This window comes from Melozone crissalis, unplaced genomic scaffold, assembly GCF_028551555.1.
Source record: "Melozone crissalis strain CALT ecotype California unplaced genomic scaffold, PUWL_Pcris_2 ptg000017l_1, whole genome shotgun sequence".
Lineage (NCBI taxonomy): Eukaryota > Metazoa > Chordata > Aves > Passeriformes > Passerellidae > Melozone > Melozone crissalis.
The window spans coordinates 7,122,802-7,140,889 of NW_026535795.1; the positions used below are offsets into that span (position 1 = coordinate 7,122,802).

The 18,088-nt window shown below is 62.0% G+C and overlaps 2 protein-coding genes across 3 annotated transcripts; one reads left to right on the forward strand and one right to left on the reverse strand.

Moving 5' to 3' along the window:
* Positions 1-1,549: 1,549 nt before the first annotated feature.
* Positions 1,550-3,749, forward strand: SDCBP2 (syndecan binding protein 2). Of its 2 annotated transcripts, none has more exons than XM_054274435.1 (8): positions 1,550-1,603; positions 1,724-1,843; positions 2,047-2,178; positions 2,336-2,497; positions 2,736-2,911; positions 3,142-3,313; positions 3,428-3,519; positions 3,603-3,749. In XM_054274435.1, the coding sequence occupies exons 1-8, from the start codon at positions 1,550-1,552 to the stop codon at positions 3,655-3,657; spliced, it is 963 nt and encodes a 320-aa protein (XP_054130410.1). In that variant the 3' UTR covers positions 3,658-3,749. The 2 variants fall into 2 exon arrangements, with proteins under 2 accessions (XP_054130410.1, XP_054130411.1); XM_054274436.1 differs by having other exon boundaries at positions 1,724-1,801; positions 2,077-2,178.
* A 1,125-nt stretch (positions 3,750-4,874) lies between these two features.
* Positions 4,875-16,750, reverse strand: SNPH (syntaphilin). The gene is made up of 6 exons (XM_054274434.1): positions 16,678-16,750; positions 16,469-16,526; positions 9,927-10,003; positions 8,984-9,184; positions 7,279-7,428; positions 4,875-6,449 (listed from the first exon to the last, which is right to left on the reverse strand). The coding sequence occupies exons 3-6, from the start codon at positions 9,968-9,970 to the stop codon at positions 5,312-5,314; spliced, it is 1,533 nt and encodes a 510-aa protein (XP_054130409.1). The 5' UTR covers positions 9,971-10,003; positions 16,469-16,526; positions 16,678-16,750; the 3' UTR covers positions 4,875-5,311.
* Positions 16,751-18,088: the final 1,338 nt, after the last annotated feature.

Here is an 18,088-nt window from a genome sequence, read left to right on the forward strand (position 1 = left end):
TTGTCCTGGGCTGGTCAAGGCAGCTGGGCACGATCCAGCTAAAAATAACAGCAGTAAATAAAACACTTCCTCCTGGCCTGGCACGCTGGAGCGGAGGCACAGGGAGCTGGGATGTGCCTGGCTGCGGCTCCACAGCGGGACTGACCCCGTGCCAGGGAGCTCTGGGCTGGTGCCACCAGGTCCAGGCCTGTTTGAGTGCCCGCAGCAGCCCTGGGGACACAGTGGCCCATGGCACCCTCAATGCCAACAGCAGAATGTCACTGCTGGAGGGCTGGATCCCCAGCTGACGTGGTGACGGCCCAGGGCAGCAGGATGCCACGGGCACCCCAGCTGAGCTCTGTGCTGGCTCAGTTTCTCCACCTGCAGCATGGGACTCCCACGGCTGGCACGTGTCCCAGGTGACGTGGGGAAGGGTGTGGGACACGGGATGGCGGGCACGGCCGCGTCAGCCCCACGAGCCACAGCAGAGAGGTGAGAGAGGTGTCAGCAGGAGCCACCACCCACGCAGGGGATCACAGAGGGGACCCCCTGCACCCCCAGCAGGGCCTGTGGGGCCCAGGAAGGATAATGGGGGGGGGTCCCAGTTGGGGGGCCAAGCCATGTGCTGGGGGTGGCAGGAGAGGGGATGCAGTGGGGCAGGGGGACACCACGGGGGGGTACAGTCCCATCCCTGCTCCCCTAGAATGCCCAAACCTACAGAAAGCCATCCCTGTCCCTAATCCAATCCCTGTCCCTAATCCAATCCCTGTCACACCCCTGCAGTGCCAGGGCTCTGTGAATTGTTGCCTTCATCCTCTTCTTCCTCTTCCTCACCTGTGCCCTACCTAGCGGGGGTGCAATCAGCTGAGGCTCTCTGGCCCCTCCCTGGGCTGGGCCTGGCTATAAAACACAAGGGCCAGGCAGAGGGTGTCACAAGGATCGGGAGCTGTTGGCAGGTGAGTCCGGGGGTGCCAGGGCTGGATTTGGGGGGTTTTGTCTGTTGGAGGCTGCTGCTATCCCTGGGCTGGAGATGGGATCCTGCCTGGTTCCCACAGGGCTCAGAGCTGGGTCTGGATTTGGCCTCTACACAATGAGTTTTGGATTATGCTTTTTGGGGCACAAGATGCCATAGAGTAGGTCTGGGGGGCACAGCCTTGGGCACAACAGGAGGTGCAGAGGGGGCTGCTGGTGTGTACGAGGGCTGTTCCCATGGGACACCTCACTGCTGTGTCTGGGTGATGCTGGAATGGCCCCAGCTGAACATGGGGAGCAGAGGGGTCTGATGAGGTGCAAAGGGGCCATTCCCGTGGGAAATCCCCTTCCCCTGTGTGGGTGGTGTTGGGATGGCTCTGTGGGGCAGGCGGACATGGGGAGCAGGACCTGCTCCATCCGTGTCCCAGCCACCAGGAAGTGATGGTGGTGTGACCCTGGTGACATAGCCCTGAGTCACACTGGAGACTGCAGGTGACAGGGAGCCCATGTCCGGTACACGGGCTGGGAGTGATGCTTGGAGAGAGGCAGCCCAGTCCCTGAACTGCCCCATCCCTGTCCCCAGACAGCAGCAGCAGCGATGGCAACACTCTACCCCTCCCTGGAGGACATGAAGGGCCACCAGGTCCTGCAGGTCAGTGCCAGCTCAGCAGCGTTACAGGGGTGAGCAGACCCCCATGGGGCCCTGTGGGGTCTCACCTCAGAGGGTCCCCAGGCTGGGGGGCACAGCATTGAGCACGCTGTCTCTTGGCAGGCACAGGCAGCAGCTGGGGTGAGGACCCCTGCCACCACAGTGGCCACAGAGAAGCCAAAGCTCACCTCTGCCACCACAGCAGCCACAGAGAAGCCAAAGCTCACCTCGGGCACTGGTAAGGTGGGACATGATCAGCTCACCCTGTGCAGGGGCTCTCTGGGTGGGCAATGATGCCCAGCGTGGGGGGGGGGTCAGCTGAGACCCCCCCACAACTCAGTGCATGGGTTGGGGATGGGATTTTGGGGTCTCTTTTTGTTGGCCCACTGTCCCAGGGGGCTCCTGGGGTGGAGGAGGCCATGGCTCTGGGTTGGGGGCCCCAGGAGATGAGACCACCCTCGGTATGTCCCTCAGAGCCTCCTGTGCTGTACCCCAACCTGGCCGAGCTGGAGAACTACATGGGGCTGGCGCTCTCCAGCGAGGAGATCCAGAAGAACCTGGGCACGGAGGACAGCACCGTAGGTGTCTGGGCTGGCAGCTCCCTGCCCCATGGCTCCCTGTGCCTGAACGGGGCTCCCTTGGGTTCTTCACCCTGCCCGAGAAGGGATGCACCCCTCCCGAAGGGGGGCTGAGGCGTCCCCCTGTCCCCACTGACCCGCAGCTCCCCCCCAGCAGGCGCTGACCCCCGTGGGGCCCTCCCCAGGCCAGCTGGTGGCTCCCCTGAGCGGGAACAGCGCGGGGCTGAGGCGGGCAGAGATCAAACCGGGCGTGCGGGAGATCCACCTGTGCAAGGACGAGCGCGGCAAGACGGGGCTGCAGCTCAAGAACGTCGACCAGGTGAGGGGCTGGGCATGGCACGGGGCTGGGCATGGCACGGGACTGTGTCATGGCATAAGCGTGACAGTAGAGCACAGCGTGACGTGGCAGTGTATCACAGCCATTGTGTGTGGCATTAAATGTCACAGCGTGCCACAGCACAGCAGGGTGCAGATGGCACGGCATGGCATACCATGGTGCACGGCACAGCCACTGGTCCCTGTGCCAGCCCTGTGCCACCACTCCACTGTGTCCCCAGGGCATCTTCGTGCAGCTGGTGAAGGCCAACTCGCCAGCAGCGCTGGTGGGGCTGCGCTTTGGGGACCAGGTGCTGCAGATCGACGGCAAGAACTGTGCGGGCTGGAGCAGTGACAAGGCACAGCGTGCCCTGAAGAAGGCCAACCCTGAGAAGATCGTCATGGTGGTGAGGGACAGGTGGGTGCCTGGTGACACCGGTGGGGGTGGCATTGTCATGGTGGTGAGGGACAGGTGAGTGCCTGGTGACACCGGTGGGGGTGGCATTGTCATGGTGGTGAGGGACAGGTGAGTGCCTGGTGACACCGGTGGGGGTGGCATTGTCATGGTGGTGAGGGACAGGTGAGTGTCTGGTGGCACCGGTGGTGGTGGCAGTGCCGGTGGCAGCACTGACGGTGCTCCCCCCGCAGGCCGTTCCAGCGCACCGTGACCGTGCACAAGGACAGCACCGGCCACGTCGGCATCGTGGTGAAGAAGGGCAAGATTGTGTCGCTAGCCAAGGACAGCTCGGCCGCCCGCAACGGGCTCCTCACCCACCACTGCATCTGCGAGGTGAACGGCCAGAACGTCATCGGCATGAAGGTGGGGCTGTGTCCTGGGGATGCCAGATGTGGCCAGAGGATCCAGGAGGGAGGGGGATACTGAGCAAAGCTGGGCACCCCATGGAACACCCCCCTCTCTCTCTCTCTCCTGCAGGATAAGCAGCTCATGGAGGTGCTGGCAGGGGCTGGGAACGTGGTGACACTGACCATCATCCCCACCGTGATCTACGAGCACATGGTCAAACGGTGAGAATGTGGGGCTGCAGGGACCCACACACCCCACAGGGACCCCCGGGCTCACCCCACTGACCTCCCTTCCCTCCGCTCAGGCTCTCATCAGGGCTGGTGAAGTCATCCATGGACCACTCCATCCCTGACCTGTGACACCATCGCTGCTGTTCCGGGAGCTGGTGCTGGAAGCCCTGCTGAGAGGACCCCACAGCACCTCCAAAGGAGCTATTCTGGCACAAAACCCCTTATCCTGTCAGAGTCTGGTGGCTGCTGGGTGGTTCCTCCTCTCTTCAGCAAGGATGGGGCAGCTGTCCTGTACCAGGGTCGCACTGTTCCCCGTGTCCCTGCTTGGGCCACCCCCTCAGGGCAGATGCCAAGGGCTGGCTCCAGCCGAAGCAGACACAGACCCAGCGACATTTATTACATCCACCACAGACAGCGAGTACAGGACAGGGGAAACAAGAAGAGGGGGGTTACAGCTTTTTCAGTTCTGTATTTAAAAAATATATTATATAGATTTGTCTTTCAAATATAGTCGTTACATTTATTTCTTGGCAAAGCTTTGGATAGCCTAACAGACGTGTACACAGATCCACAAATACATTGCACGAGAGGCGAATATCCCAGCTCCACTTACAACTGCCCTGGGCACTGCTGCTCCCCAGATCCCTCCCCCAGCACCTGGGGCTGTGCTGGTGGCAGAGCTGCTGTCCCCACTGCCCCCCAGCACGGGCAGAGCTGGCAGAAGGGGGATGCAGGGGAGCGTGGGGCACGCAGGATGTGGCACGTGCCCCTCTGGGGACCGCTGGACACCGGCGTGTGGAGCGTCACCGGCTGCCAGGGCACCCACGGGCGGCACCCACGGGTGGGGAGCGGGCCTGGGTCGGGGTTGGGGGGAAACACTGTTAGTTCAAGTCACGAAGAAACCACAGACATTCGTGGGGTGGGAGTGCGGCACGCCCGGGGGAGCCCCAAGTCCCGCGCCCCAGCAGCCCCGCTGAGCAATCTTTGCTGTCTTTGTGTTTCAACAACAACAAAAAAAAGGCATTTTTTTTTCCGGAGGCCGCCAGCAAAGCGGGGGTTTGGGCGGGCCGGGGCGGCAAAGGGCTTGGCTCTGCCTGCACGGCACTGCCCGCACCCCAGCGAAGGCATCCGAGCTCCAGCAGGCGGTGGGATCACCGGCATCACGGCGGACAGCACTGCAGGAGCCCCGGTCCCGCTGCCCGGCACCCAGAGTCCCAACAGCCGGGCTTCAGTCTGTACCCAAAAAAAAGTGAATATAGTGCAAAGCAAAGGGAGGGAGAGCCCACGGCTTCCTCGGGGGGCTCCGTGCGTGATCTGCAGCCCAGTTCCATCCCAGTGTGGGAGCTGATCCCTGTGTGTGGACAGGAACCCCCATCCCCTGCCCACAGAAAGACACCGCACCTGCAGCCAGGAGCCGCTGCATCCCCAGCGCCCCACGCTGCCAGCGGCTCCTCGCCATCCCCCGCCCGTGGCACGGCCGGCCAGGGGACTACCCGGCGACAAACAAAAAGCAAGTGCGATGGAGGGAGAGCCCCCCTGGCGGGTGCAGCCCCAGAGCCCCCCGCAGCCAGAGGCACAGGCAGGGGTGTCCATCGGCGGGGGTGACGCTGCGCGCCCCCCTTCCAACAACGGTTCTTTCCCTCCTCCAGGAGCTGCGGGGGAGGCAGCAGCACACCTCGATGCACCCACAGATCCCTCGGCCCCTTCCCACCCGCCCGTGCCACGCCGGGGCTTTACAATCAGCAGTCGGGTCCGTGGGGGCGGGCGGAGGGCGCCGGAGGGGTCAGGGCTGGGCAGCGCCGCCGGGGCCGGGGCTGGCGACGGGGCGACAGCCCATCCTGCGGATGGAGTGCAGGGCGACGGTGCAGCAGCCCCGCAGCAGCGAGCTGATGTTGTAGATGGGCTGGCCCTGCCGCCGCTGCGAGCGGCACAGCCAGGCCACCGTGGGCACGGCCGGCACCACCACCGCCAGCAGATCCACGATGAAGTGGCGGCTCCAGTAGCTCTTGGAAGGGTTGGTCTCGCAGCCGGTCACCTCCATCAGCTCCTCCTCCGCCACGCAGGCGATGGCCACCGAGGGGCTGGCGCTGGGGGGCTGCCGCACCGCCGGGTTGCAGGGGACGCCCCCCTCGGCGCTGGCAGCCGCCGCCGCGGCGTCGGGCTCGGCCACCGTCAGGTCCGTGGTCCCGCTGGGGTTGGCGAGCTCGGGCACGGGCATCGTGTCTTCCATTTCAGAGACCCAGGCGGACGTGGGGCTGCCCAAGCTGCAAGCCTGGGACTTCATCACCTTCTCTAGGATGGTGTCCAGGTCGGGCTGGCAGGGCACGAAGTCCGTCTGGATGGCCCGCTCCTGCATGCAGCTGGCCTGCACGCCCGCCTCCGCGCTGCTCCGCAGTCCCAGCACCTTCTCGTAGGTGTTGCTGGGGGGCAAGCGGGTGCCGGGCTCGCCCCCCACCTCCAGCGGGTCCGTGTGGCCCGGAGCCTCCTCCATGCCCACGAAGCCGCTGTCGGCACCCTCGTCCAGCGAGATGGTCTGCGAGCCGCCCACGTTGCGGTCCCCGGCTCCCTGGTCGCTCAGCTTGGTGTAGGTGGAGCTGCGGGTGAGGGATCGCGCCGGGGACCCCCCGGCCGACTCGCCGGCGCCCTCGTCCTTCAGCGCCCCGTTCTGTGCCACCTCCATGCTGTGCAGCAGCGTCTCCAGCTTCTTGTTCTGGATGTTAATGTCCACAAAATACTTCTGGAGGCCTTTGTCCTTCTCCAGTAGGTTGTTCTTCACGGTGTCGATGACCTGCTTCAGCTGCTTGATCTCCTTGCGAGCCTCTTTGAGCGCCAGCTGGGCCTCCACGCGGTGGCACTCCTCCTCGATCCAGTCCTCCTGCATCCGCGACAGCTGCGTCTTCAGGTCCTCGATCTCAGCATCCCTGCGGAGACGGGAGGGCAGCACCGCGGCGCTGAGGGGGCTGCGGGGACAGCCCTGTCCTCTGTGCCCAGCGCTGGGCTGCACCCAGATCACCCAGTGACACTCCCAGCTGGGAACAAGGGATGGATCCAACGCTTTAGGGACCCTCAGCAGTGATGCTCAGGGAGCCTCAGGAGCAATGATCAGGGACCCCCAGGAGTGATGCTCAGGGACCCTCAGGAGTGACACTCAAGCACCCCAAGGATGGATGCTCAGGACATCAGGAGCGATGTTTGGGGACTTTCAGGATTTACGCTCGGGAACCCTCAGGACTGATGCTCAGGGCCCCCTGGCAGCACTGTTTGGAGCAGTGGGAGCTCAGGGACCCCTGCAAGTGATGCTCAGCCCTCTCCCCAGAGGCTGCAGTGCCCAGGTCCCCTGAGGGCTGCGTGGGGGTGGGCAGGTGCCCCGGGCAGGCGCGTGGCAGCTGGCACGGCAGCGGGGCTGTGCCTAAGCCTGAGAGGAGCAGATGGGGATTAGCCACCCTCTGACGCTGAAATTCAGCAGAAGCATGGCAGGGACTTAAACAGGGTGAGGGGAGAACACAGCCACTGCAGGTGGGATGTGGGGCTCCCCAGTCCCCAGATCTGCAGCTCCCAGGTGGGACAGGCAGCAGTGCCAGATCCCACATGCCAGCAGTGCCATGGTACAGCTGTGCCCTCAGTCCCTGGGCACGAGCACGAGGACAAGGTGCCATGCTGGGAACTGAGAACCCAGAAGGAGCAGTCTCAGACAGGAGCTGCCATGGTGGGTGGCAATGGCTGGTGCTGGCTCCCTTCCCACGAGCTCACCTGTCCTGCAGCCGCTCCTGGGTGTCCTTCAGGCGAGCCTTGAGGTGCCGGATGCAGACCTCCTTCTGCTGCAGGGGCGTCAGGTACTGCTCCGGCGTCGGGGGCTTTATCCCATGGTTGTCACTGCACAGGTTGTACTTGGACGAGCGCCTGCAGGGACACAGATGTCACCAACTGCCAGTGTCAGGGTCAGCACAGGCTTGACCCGGGGGTTCTAAGGCCGGCTCTCGGGGTGCAGCCCCGTAATACACCCCAACGGAGCTCTGAGAGCAGGAGGAACAGGGTGGGTGCATGAGGGTGCTGTGCCCAGTGAGAGGGGCAGGGTGGGTGTGCTGTGTGCTGTGTGCTGTGACTCTGGCAGGACAGACAGGGTGGGTGTGCTGTGTGCTGTGCCCTGGCAGGACAGACAGGGTGGGTGTGCTGTGTGCTGTGCCCTGGTCAGGTGGGGCAACGTGGGTGTCTTCAGTGCTGTGCCCTGACAGGAGGGTGGGTGCAGCTCCTGGACACAAAGGTGCTGCTGTCAGATGCTGAGTGCTCTGTGGTGCTGGGGACTTTGCTAGGCCATGAGCAGAACCAGGACCACCAAGGTCTCTGTGTGCCCAGAGAAACCTTTGTGGAAACAACTGATGTGGATGGAGACCCCAGGGTGGGATGGGCCCCACCAGAGATGGAGGTCTGGAGATTGTGGCTGTCCTGCCCATGGGGAGCAAACCAGGGAATCCAGCACCTGCTCTGGGCTGGGTCAGCAGCATGTCTGGACCTTCCTTATGCCACCACTGGCACTGGGGCAGATGAAGTGACATCTCTGGCCCAAAGCCTGGGACAGTGCAGAGAACAGGGGCTGGCCAGGGCTCCATGGCCAAGCTGGGAGGCACGTGGAGAGGTAGGAGCTGCACGAGTGGCTCTGGCATGACACTGGGGGACCAAACTCCCTATGAATGGAAAGGCAGCGTCCCAAAGCACCCCTGCATGGTGTCCATCAGCCCAGCAGCCTTTAGCCATGTCCAGAAGCATTGTGTGAGAAGCACCCATGCCTTGGAATGCCCAATGACAGCGGGAGGGCCACTGCCCTGGCTGCAGCACACATGGCACCTGCTCACCATGTCACCCTCAGGCCCCTCAGATCCTCCCAGAACGATTCCACCTCTGGGGGCTGGCAAGGGACAGGCAGGTGATGAGCAGGGCACCACGGGCTGCTGTGCCTGCAGGGCTGGGGCTGGTGCCCAGTGCTGGCTGTTTGTGCCCCGAACACACGCAGAGCTCCAGGGGGCCAGCAGCTCTTGCCAAACCTTTGCCGGACAGCACAGGGGGATGGAAGCGAAGCTCTTGCCCTCGTGCCTTTGGCCTGGAAGGATCCGGGCGCTCCCTGGAATGCGGGAGCGGCGGGAGGGAGCGTGCAGCGTGCAAGCCACAGGCACAGCAGGACGGAGGGAGAGGACGGGGGAGCCCTGGGTGGCAGGCGGGGGGACAGGGAGGGAGACGACACGACAACGGCGGCGGAGAGGTTTGCAGGAGGAGGGTGGTGAGGGTCTGTGGAGACACACCAGCAGCAGCAGCTCCGGCAGCTCCGGCTCCCCCGGCCACCAAGCGCTCAGCCTCCTGCAGCGGCCCCTGCGCTCCTGCCCCCGCTGGCACCGGCACCGGGACTGCTGCCCCTGCCCGGGGGCACCCAGCAGCCGCCCTGGGGCCACGGGTGATGGGTTACCTTGGGGTGGGGCTGCTGTCGCTGCCCTTGCAGGAGCCAGAATTGCTGCTGCTGCTCAGCGAGGAGGTGCCGTAGGTGTCCCTCCCGGGGGGCGAGGGGCGCCTGGAGGCAGGGAGAAGAGGCTGTGTCTCAGGCCGAGTGGCTGAGGGCGCTGAAGACTTAAAGAAGGAGGCAAAGCCACTCCGTCCATAAACCCCGCGACTGCCAACCACCACACCGAGAACACACAAGACAAAAGGACAAAACAAACAGCAGGGATCAAAATCGCACGGACATGGCGACGGGCACAAAGGCAGGGCTGGGGGGGATGTCCTCCACCCGCTCCCCCTTCCCTGGCCTGGCAGCCCATGGATGCTGGCACAGCATCCTCGCACCCTGAGGACCTTGGGAGCCCCTGGGATCCCCTTGGGTGCCCCATAGAGTCCCCTGGGAGCAGTCCCAGCATAGCTCCAGCCACATCTGCCAGAGCATCACCTCGACGTGGGCAGCTCTGCCTGTTCTCCCTGCCCACGCTGAGCCTGCGCCTCCATTTGGGCAGTCCAGGTCATGGAGACATCGCCAGGGGAACAAATGCCTTTTCCCTTTTTCTCTCTTTACCAGCTCAAGGAGACATTTTCCAAAGGCTAACATACCTCCCAGCTTCATTGCCCCAACCCAGTGCTCTCCACCACTGCCTGCCTTCGCCTGGACGGACGGAGGGGTCGGTCCTGGCCGTGGCACAGACGGACAGAGGGACAGGGCGTGCAGCACTCGGGGAGCTGCATGCACGGACAGGGAAGTGCTGTGCAGCGGGCAGTGCCATGCAAACCCCCGAAAGCTGGGCTGGGGGCTGGTGCTGCGGACTGGCAGCCGGTGGAGGAGGTGTGGGGATCGTGGGGAGCGTCTCATCCCGGCTGCAGGCGCTGGAGTCCAGTCCCGAGGCCAGAGGCTGAAGCATATTCACCTTCGTGATCCCGTGGACGCGCGTCTGCTCCCCGGCACGGACATGGCCACAGTGCCACGGCTCCTGGCCACAGGGAACTGCAGGCAAAGGCAACAGAGAGAGCAGGTGAAGGCAGGAAAATGGCCCTGATGAGATGTGGGGTGAGCCCTGGCACCAGGGCATCAGTACAGTCCCCAGGGCCACCAGTACAGGGACACATGAGGACAACATGCCCTGAACATCTGGGCTGGGCTTCCACTTGGCTCCCATTGCCCAGAAATGCCAGAATGCTGCATGCCTGTGGGCACAGGGCAAGGTGTTCTTAATTGAAAAAGCAGATCAGAAGCAGAGCAAATGCCTGCCCATGGTCTGGAGCCCCCTTCTCACCACAGGACAAGCTTCCCCCTGCTCCCAGACGCCCATCCCTGTCAGGAAGCAGGGCAATGCCACAGGGACACAGAGTGCCTGCAGTGGGCGCATTACTGGGGGCAGAGATGGTGCAAGGGCTCTGACCCAGCCATGGAGCTCTCCCTGCAGTGGGCTGGGTGCCTGCTTTTCCTTAATTAAGTGCAAATCCCCCATTCAGCAGTGAAATCAGGTGAGGAAGAACAGATCCCTGCAGGATGAAGCAGCTGCTAATCCCTAGGGAAACACAGAGCCTCCTTTCCTGTAAATAAATAGGCCAGATCCAGAGGCTTGCAGCACCTCGGGCACACGCAGGATGTGAGGGAATGAGGGAAGCATCCGCTCAGCACCCACATCCTGCCGAGCACCCCATGGCACTGCTGGGATCCCCACTGTGCTCCCAGACTGCCAGAGACCGACGGGGATGGGGGCAGCACGGGCCCCCCCCCATCCCCAGACCTGTTCCCAATGCCAGCATTTATCTCAGCTTTTGGCAGAGCAGTGCAGAGATGGGACCTGCCAACAGACAGTCGACGGGTGACAGGAAACACTCCGTGCTGCTGGCCCTGCTCCAGGGGAGTGCCAGGAGTGGGACAGCAGGGGAGGCAGCACAGGAAGGGGGGCACATCCAGCTCACCCCAGGGCAGCCCTCTACATTTGCAACCCCAGGTGTTTTTTTTTTTTTTTTCCAGGATACCTCAAAACCCACCCTGGCCAGCCCAGGTCCCTCCTCTGCCCAGGATTTGCTGCTCCCTGACCCCCAAACCAGGGCACCAAAAATCCCAGAGCACTGATGCTGTGAAGTCCCAAGCCCCGGCAGGCACAGTGCCCCATGACAGAGGGGTGCCAGCACCCCTGGGACACTGCAAGAAGGATTTGGGGACCCTGCTGCTCCCTCCTGGGATGGATTTGCCTGGAGATGACCTGGGCTGGGGAAGGCAGTGTTCTGTCCTGCTGGATCACTGCTCCCAAGTGGGCAGCAAGCTCTGCTGCTGCAGCAGCGTGAATCAGCATCCACAGAGAGCTGAGCACGGCCTCAGGCTGGCAGGAGCATCCTCCAGGATTCTCTGTCACCCTCCAGGATTCTCTGTCACCTCCAGCAGGGATTTAGGGAGATTTGGGAGGGTTGATTCCTCACCCTCTCCCTGCAGCCCAGTGGTATCTGGTATAATGCCAGGGGTGCCCATCATCAGCTCAGCTGGACCTGGATCTTCCCCTCCCATGCCAAGGTCACCCTCATGGCACACCGCTCTGTGCAGGGGTCCCTCTGTGCCCCAGCAAGTGCCAGCACTGCAGATGGCCACATGTGTGTCCAGCAATGGGGCTGTGAGAGCACCCCAGAGCACACCCCAGCCCTGCTGCCACCACCACAGCCTGGGATGGCTCTGTGGGGACACCTGGGTTTGCCCTCACGTCTGGGGATCTCATTTCCTCCTCTTCCCACTGCTGCAGACTTGCCTGGTGCCCACACCAAGGCTTGATGCCTCCCACAGCACCCAGGGTGTCTGGAATTTAATCTGTGATGATAAATTGTCATCATTCCCAAAGGATCAATGGGCCACTTCAGTGTCCCCAGGAGCCTCACTGTGCCCAGAGGCTGCCCAGGACAGGCAGGGTGAGCAGATTCAGCACCAAAGCTGAGCCCACACCTTCCCATATGGTATGTGGCTACTAAAGACAGAGGAAATCACAGATCTGCACTCAGAATTACCTCCGGGATGAGTAATTGCAGCACCAATGGAATCCCACCAGGAAAGTGAGGGGGAATCCAGGATTAACCCTGGTCTATGGGTGGCATCCCTGCCCATAGGAGGGGGGTAAAAACACAGAATGGTTTGGGTTGGAAGGGACCTTGAAAACAATCTCATTCCAACCCTCTGCCATGGGCAGGGACACCTTCACTGCCCCAGGCTGCTCCAAGCCTTGTCCAACCTGGCCTTGGACATTTCCAAGGATGGGGCAGCCACAGCTTTTCTGGGCAAACTGTGCCAGGGCCTCAGCACCCTCACAGGGAAGAATTTCTTCCTAATATCCCATCTAACCCTGCCCTCTAGCAGTGGGAAGCCATTCCCTGTGTTCTGTCACTCCATGTCCTTGTCCAAAGTCTCCTTCCAGCTCTATTGGAACCCCTTTAGGCACTGGAAGAGGCTCTAAAGGTCTCATCAGAGCTCCACCAGCTCTCTCAGCCTGTCTCCACAGCAGGGGTGTCAGGGCAATCCATGGACCAAGACCAAGGTGACCTGGGGGGCACTGGCTTGTTTCCATTCTGGGGGAGCTGTGGGGCCCTGCTCAGCACAGCACCCCTGGCAATGCCAGCACGGGCCAGTCTGACACCACAGCTTACACCAAACCCAGAGATTGTCCTGCAAACCACCTGCCTGTGCTCCAGCACCCTGCAAATCCCCCAAAATGCAGCCTGAGGGCTGAGCAGGGTGGGCACTGCCCATTGCAAAGACCAGCGTGCTGCTGACAGCAAAACTCCCTGTGGGGCTCCAGCACGCGTGGAGCAGAAGGGCAGAGCTTTTACAAACAACAGCACAAACCAGGGTTTGTTCCATGCAGTGGAATCAGCCTGGAGAATTCCTGATGAATAAAAGCAATGGGCCTTGGTAAGGAAACAGCTGGAGCTACAGCATGAGAGTGGATCCCCCACACCGGGCTGGGATGCAGAATCAGGACCAGTCCCCCACACTGCCACTGTCCTGGGGGGTGACACTCATCTTCTGGTGGGTCCCCAGCTCCTGCTGAACTGCTGATCACGCTGTGACAGTGATGGATGGCAGAGCAGGGACAGAGTGAGGCTCACCCTGGTGTCCCACAGGAAGATTTCCCTGGCTCAGCTGGATCACTGCCCCACAGAAGAAGACGCTTCTTCGCCTCAAATCCTGCCACTTCCCCACTCCCTGCTGGATCCCCTGGCTGTGCCAGTGATGGACAAATCAGACTGGGCAGGTATGGCCCTTCCTAGATGCTTCTCACATGGGAAACAGGGACACAGGACCTCTGGAGAGATCCTCATCATGGCCCAGTGAAGCCTCTGATGGTTCCTCAGCTTGTTCCTCTGAGGATTTCATGGCTGCAGGCTCAAGAGTTGTTCCCATCAGCTTCCAAAGCTCAGCTTCTGCAAGATTCAGAGGGATCCAGCTCATCCCATGCCCACAGGGCACAGAGAGGTGTGACAGCCTGCAGCTCACTGCCAGTGTCAGCCCTCAGCACAACACTGCTGTGCCAGCAGCTGCCACATTTCCCTGCATTTCTCGCTCACTGCTTCCTTTGTCGAGGCTCCCATCATGCTGCCTGCTGCTGGATTCCTGTGTTTCCCTTGGCATATCCTGTGTGAGGAATCTTTTGCAATGGTGGCACTGAGCCCAAATGTCTGAGAGCAGCTTCACCCACTGCAGAGCTCTGGGAGAGAATCGTGGTGTCCCCATGGGTCCCCTGGGACATCTTCAGCCTCCCAGGGTGAGCAAGATTGAAAGCAGAGAGAACACGGAGAGGGAAACTACAGCTTTGTTTTTCCAGGGGACAAAAAGGGCTCCCAAGGACCCACCCTGCCTTCCTGATACTGGCTCTGCTTTTCTATGCTCAAAAAATAAGCAAAGTGCTGGATGTGGCCAACAAGCAGCAGCTGATGGGGGCAGAGCCCTTGTTCCTGGACAGTGGCAATGCCAGGGCTGCTTGCACTGGAAAAGGGACTGGGATACAGCTGGGTTGCAATGGGAAAGAGCAGGATCCAGCGGCCAGGGCTGGCAGAAGTCCTGGTGCAGGAGGGGACAGCACTGGGACCACCACGTGGGCAGCTGGGGGCAAACATCCATGACTGTGTCCACTCCTCCTCCTGCATGGGGGATTTCTGGGATACAGGGATTGCTTTGCTTCTGCTCCAAGAGGATTACAAGGATGTGGCAATATCTCCAGAGGCTCTGCTCCAGTGTGGATGGGTTCATCCCAAAGTTTCACCTGTGTCCCAGGCAGAGGGAGATCATGGAATCACAGACTCATTTAGGTAGGAAAATACCTTTAATACCTTCAAATCCAACTGCTAACCCAGCCCTGCCCAAGCCACTGCTAAATCCAGCTCAGGGCAGAGACAAACCCCATGGGGTGTTTATGCAACACCACCAGAAAAATCAATGTTGCTAAGAGTGGCAGTATCCCATTCCAAAAGGCAGGAGCATCTCCTTTTATTCTCCTGTTTGTTATAAAATGCTGAGTTGACATCCAGAGATTACAGGAAAACAGACACCATTTGGAAAGCTCGGGTTATGCAGCTCATCACTTTTCCAGCTGACCTGGCTGCAACTCCAAACAGGGAGGTGGCAATTCCCAGCCCTCATGAGCTAAAATAAGGTGCTTGAGCAGAGGGCAAAGGCTGGGCTCTCACTGGGGACTGGAGTCAAAGGGAAATGGGAAAAGAGCTCCATGGCAAGCGCTGGAGCAGCATGAGAGCAGGAGTGGGACACGCAGGATGCAGACCCCGCGGTCCCACCCATGCCAGGAAGGTCAGCAGGCTGGGATGGAGGTGACATCCCACCGCACAGCCCACCCTGCAGAGGTGCTCTGGCAGGAGCCGAGCCGAGCTGCGCGAAGCACAAGGAACAGCCCACTCCTTTGAGATACAAAGGCAAAAACCTGGAAGACAAACCCAGCTTCCAGCGCACCAGCTCCGCCTCCCCTCCGAGCCTCGGCGGAAGCAGGTCTCCCCTATCCTCCATCCCTCCACCTTGAGCGAGGGCTGGGAATGACGGCGGTGCCGGGGGATTAGCCCTGCTCTCCACACCGCTGGAATGGCCTACTTTACCCACACACCGCATCCCCTGCCTGCCGCAGCACCTCCGAGATGGGAGCACGGGCACTGCCCCTCTGACCCCCACCCTGGCACCCCCCGACACCAGGATCTGCATCTTGGGGCACACGGTCATAGCACAGCGTGCCTGTTGCCCAGCCAGCCTGGGAACACGGATTTTATAAACAGAACAGGCACCCAGCAGTGGGTTCGGTGCGACAGCCACAGCGCTGACCTTGTGGGGAGAAGAGAACAGAACACCCGGCTCACCAACCCGCCGGGGTGTTCCTGTGTCCCTTGGAGACGGAGCATGGAGCCATTAAATAATAAAATGTCAACTGCAGAGCAGCCCCAGCTCCTGCAATACCCCATGGTGCCGGAGACACTTTGGAATGCTGCACAAGCAGCAGACATGGGGCTGGTGCTTGAAGGGAGAGGCTGGTGCAGGAGATGTGGGTTTGGGGTGTGCAGGGAGGGTTTGGGGCGTGCAGGGATGGTCTGGTGCATGTGATGTGGGTCTGGTCCATGTGACACGGGGTTGGTGGATGCAGGGAGGGTCTGGTGCATGAGATGTGGGTCTGGGGTGTGCAGGGAGGGTCTGGTGCTTGCAGGGAGGGTCAGATGCATGTGACGAGGGTCTGGTACAATGAGATGTGGGTCTGGTGTGAGATGTGGGTCTGGGGTGTGCAGGGAGGGACTGGCGCAGGTAATGTGGGACTGGGGCATGCAGGGAGGGTCTGGTGTCCGTAATGTGGGTCTGGAGTGTGCAGGGAGGGTCTGGTATCTGTAATGTGGGTCTAGGGTGTGCAGGGAGGGTCTGGTATCTGTAATGTGGGACTGGGGCGTGCAGGGAGCGTCTGGTGCAGGAAATGTGGGTCCGATGCATGAGATGTGGGTCTGGAGGGCGCAGTGCAGGTTTGGTGAGTGCAATGCATGGCTGGTGCTGCTGTGTGGGTCTAGTGCATGTCACACGGCTCCAGGGCTGTGCAGCAGGACCGGTGGGTGTGGTGGGGGTCCAGGTGGGTTTGCAGTGCGGGTCAGGGTACCATAAGATTGGGTCTGGTGAGTCAGACATGGGTGCAGTGCGTGCCAGGGGTCCAGCTCACGCCGTGGGCTCTGGTGCAGCCGCACGGCTGTGCCGTGTGCCGCGGGGGTCTGGCACACGCAATGCGGGTGTGCTGCGGGCCCGATGCGTGACCCGCCCCGAGCCCCCTGTGCCCCGGGAACCCCCCGCTCCGGCCCCCCGATGCGGAGCGGCGCTGGCAGCCCCGGCTGCGCCCCCCGCCTCCCCCCAGCCCGGACTGCAGCCAGAAAGGGATGAGTCACGGCGGCCCCGCACCGCGCCCCCCGCACCGCGCCCCGCACCGCTCACCTGCGCGGGGCCCCGCCGATGTCGGGGGCGGCAGCGCCGGGGTGGGGGGCTCAGCGACCTGCCGGGGAAGGGAGAAAGCGGACGGTGAGCGGCGGCGGCGGCGCGGGGCCCGGCGGGGTGCCCGGTGCGGTGCCCGGTGCGGTGCCCGGTGCGGTGCCCCCCGCCCCACCCCGCACCCCGCACCCCGCGCCCTCCCCCGCCTCCATCACCTGCGCCGGCCTCCATGGGTGCGGCGGGGCGGCCGGGAGCGCTGGAGGGATGAGGGAGGGATGGCGAAGGGAGGGAGGGAAGGATGGATGGAAAAGGGAGGGAGGGAGGGATGAGCCGTGCAGCTGCGTAATTTGCTCCCTCCTCTGCGATCTTAAAGCGACGGCGCCGCGGGTGCCTCCCCCCGCCCCCCCCGCCGGGTTTCCCCCCGTTTCTATGGCAACTCCCCTCTGTCGGAGCGGCGCAGCCGCCTCAAAAAAAGAAACCAGCCGGGTTGTGGGGTCCCTCCCCGTCTGCGAAGCCCCGCGGGCCGGGTGTGCTCTGTGCCCGGTGGCCTTGGGCTCCTCGCCCCGCGTAACCCCGGAGGAGGAGGAGGAGGAGGAGAAGGAAGGGAAGGGGGGGAGCCGGGGCGGCCCCGCGCTGCAGCCCCCCGGCCTTTGGCATCCCCGCAGTATTGCAGTTTTCATTTTAAGCAGTACAGCTCCGAGGAGATCCCTGCCTCTAATTAGTGACGCACTTTCATAAAGTAAAGTCATTAAAAAACCGGAATTTTGTGCCCCATTTCAATCCCTTCGGCTCAGCCCTAATCGCCGGGGCTGGGGTGGACAAGCAGCAGCAGCCACCCCGAGCTGCTGTCCCGGGCTGTGACTGGCGTCCAGGGAGCTTGGGAATTGAGGCTGACGGCTGGCACGGCACGGCACGGCACGGCACGTCCCGTTCTCCAGCACAGCCCGGTTACTCATGGCACTTCCCACACGCTTCCTGCTGTAGCTGTCAAGATCAACCTTCCCAAATGATTTGCGGAGGAAACGCCTCGGGAGCCCCCGCGCCGCGTCCCGCAGCCTGCGCTGGGCAGCGGCTCCTGGGCAGCGCCGTGCCCGCGGCCGGAGCGCCCAAGGTCGGCCGCGGACACCCCCGTGGGGACCGGGAGCGTCAGAGACGCACATGTGCCTGTGCTGCAAACATCCAGCCTCTGTGGATCCACATACGGATTTATGGAGGGAAATGTTGATGTGGGAAATATTCACAGCCGGAGTAGAACCTGAGCCCAGTTTGGGTCTGGACCCCAGGCCCATTGTGCTTCCCAGACGTTGCCAGCTCCCTTTGTCACGCCCCCATGGTTATTCCAGAGTTTTGACAAACCTGTTTGGTAAATACATGTCAGTCTTTCTTGCAGCACTATTTCCTGCATGATCTGTACCTCATTTATCCCGACACACAGACTGTTTTCAGTGTATATATATATCTCCTGCCTCCCATTTATCCCTGCCCGCCTCCAGCTGCCTTTTGTTTCCCTCTTTCCCGGTGAATCCAACGCACAGCCTCTCTCCTTGAAAGGAAAATTAATGAGTTATCACAGCTGCTGCCACTGGAGCAGCTCTGACCATGTGGCACAGGCAGCAGCTCTGCTGT

Coding starts and splice junctions, on each gene's coding strand:
- SNPH (XM_054274434.1), bottom strand. CDS start 9,970: ATGTCCGTGCCGGGGAGCAGACGCGCGTCCACGGGATCACGAAG. Junction 7,429..8,983: donor GACAGCAGCCCCACCCCAAG/GTAACCCATCAC, acceptor GTGTCCCTGCAG/GCGCTCGTCCAAGTACAACC. Junction 6,450..7,278: donor CAGGAGCGGCTGCAGGACAG/GTGAGCTCGTGG, acceptor CCGTCTCCGCAG/GGATGCTGAGATCGAGGACC.
- SDCBP2 (XM_054274435.1), top strand. CDS start 1,550: ATGGCAACACTCTACCCCTCCCTGGAGGACATGAAGGGCCACCAGGTC. Junction 1,844..2,046: donor TCACCTCGGGCACTGGTAAG/GTGGGACATGAT, acceptor GGGCCCCAGGAG/ATGAGACCACCCTCGGTATG. Junction 3,520..3,602: donor TACGAGCACATGGTCAAACG/GTGAGAATGTGG, acceptor CCCTCCGCTCAG/GCTCTCATCAGGGCTGGTGA.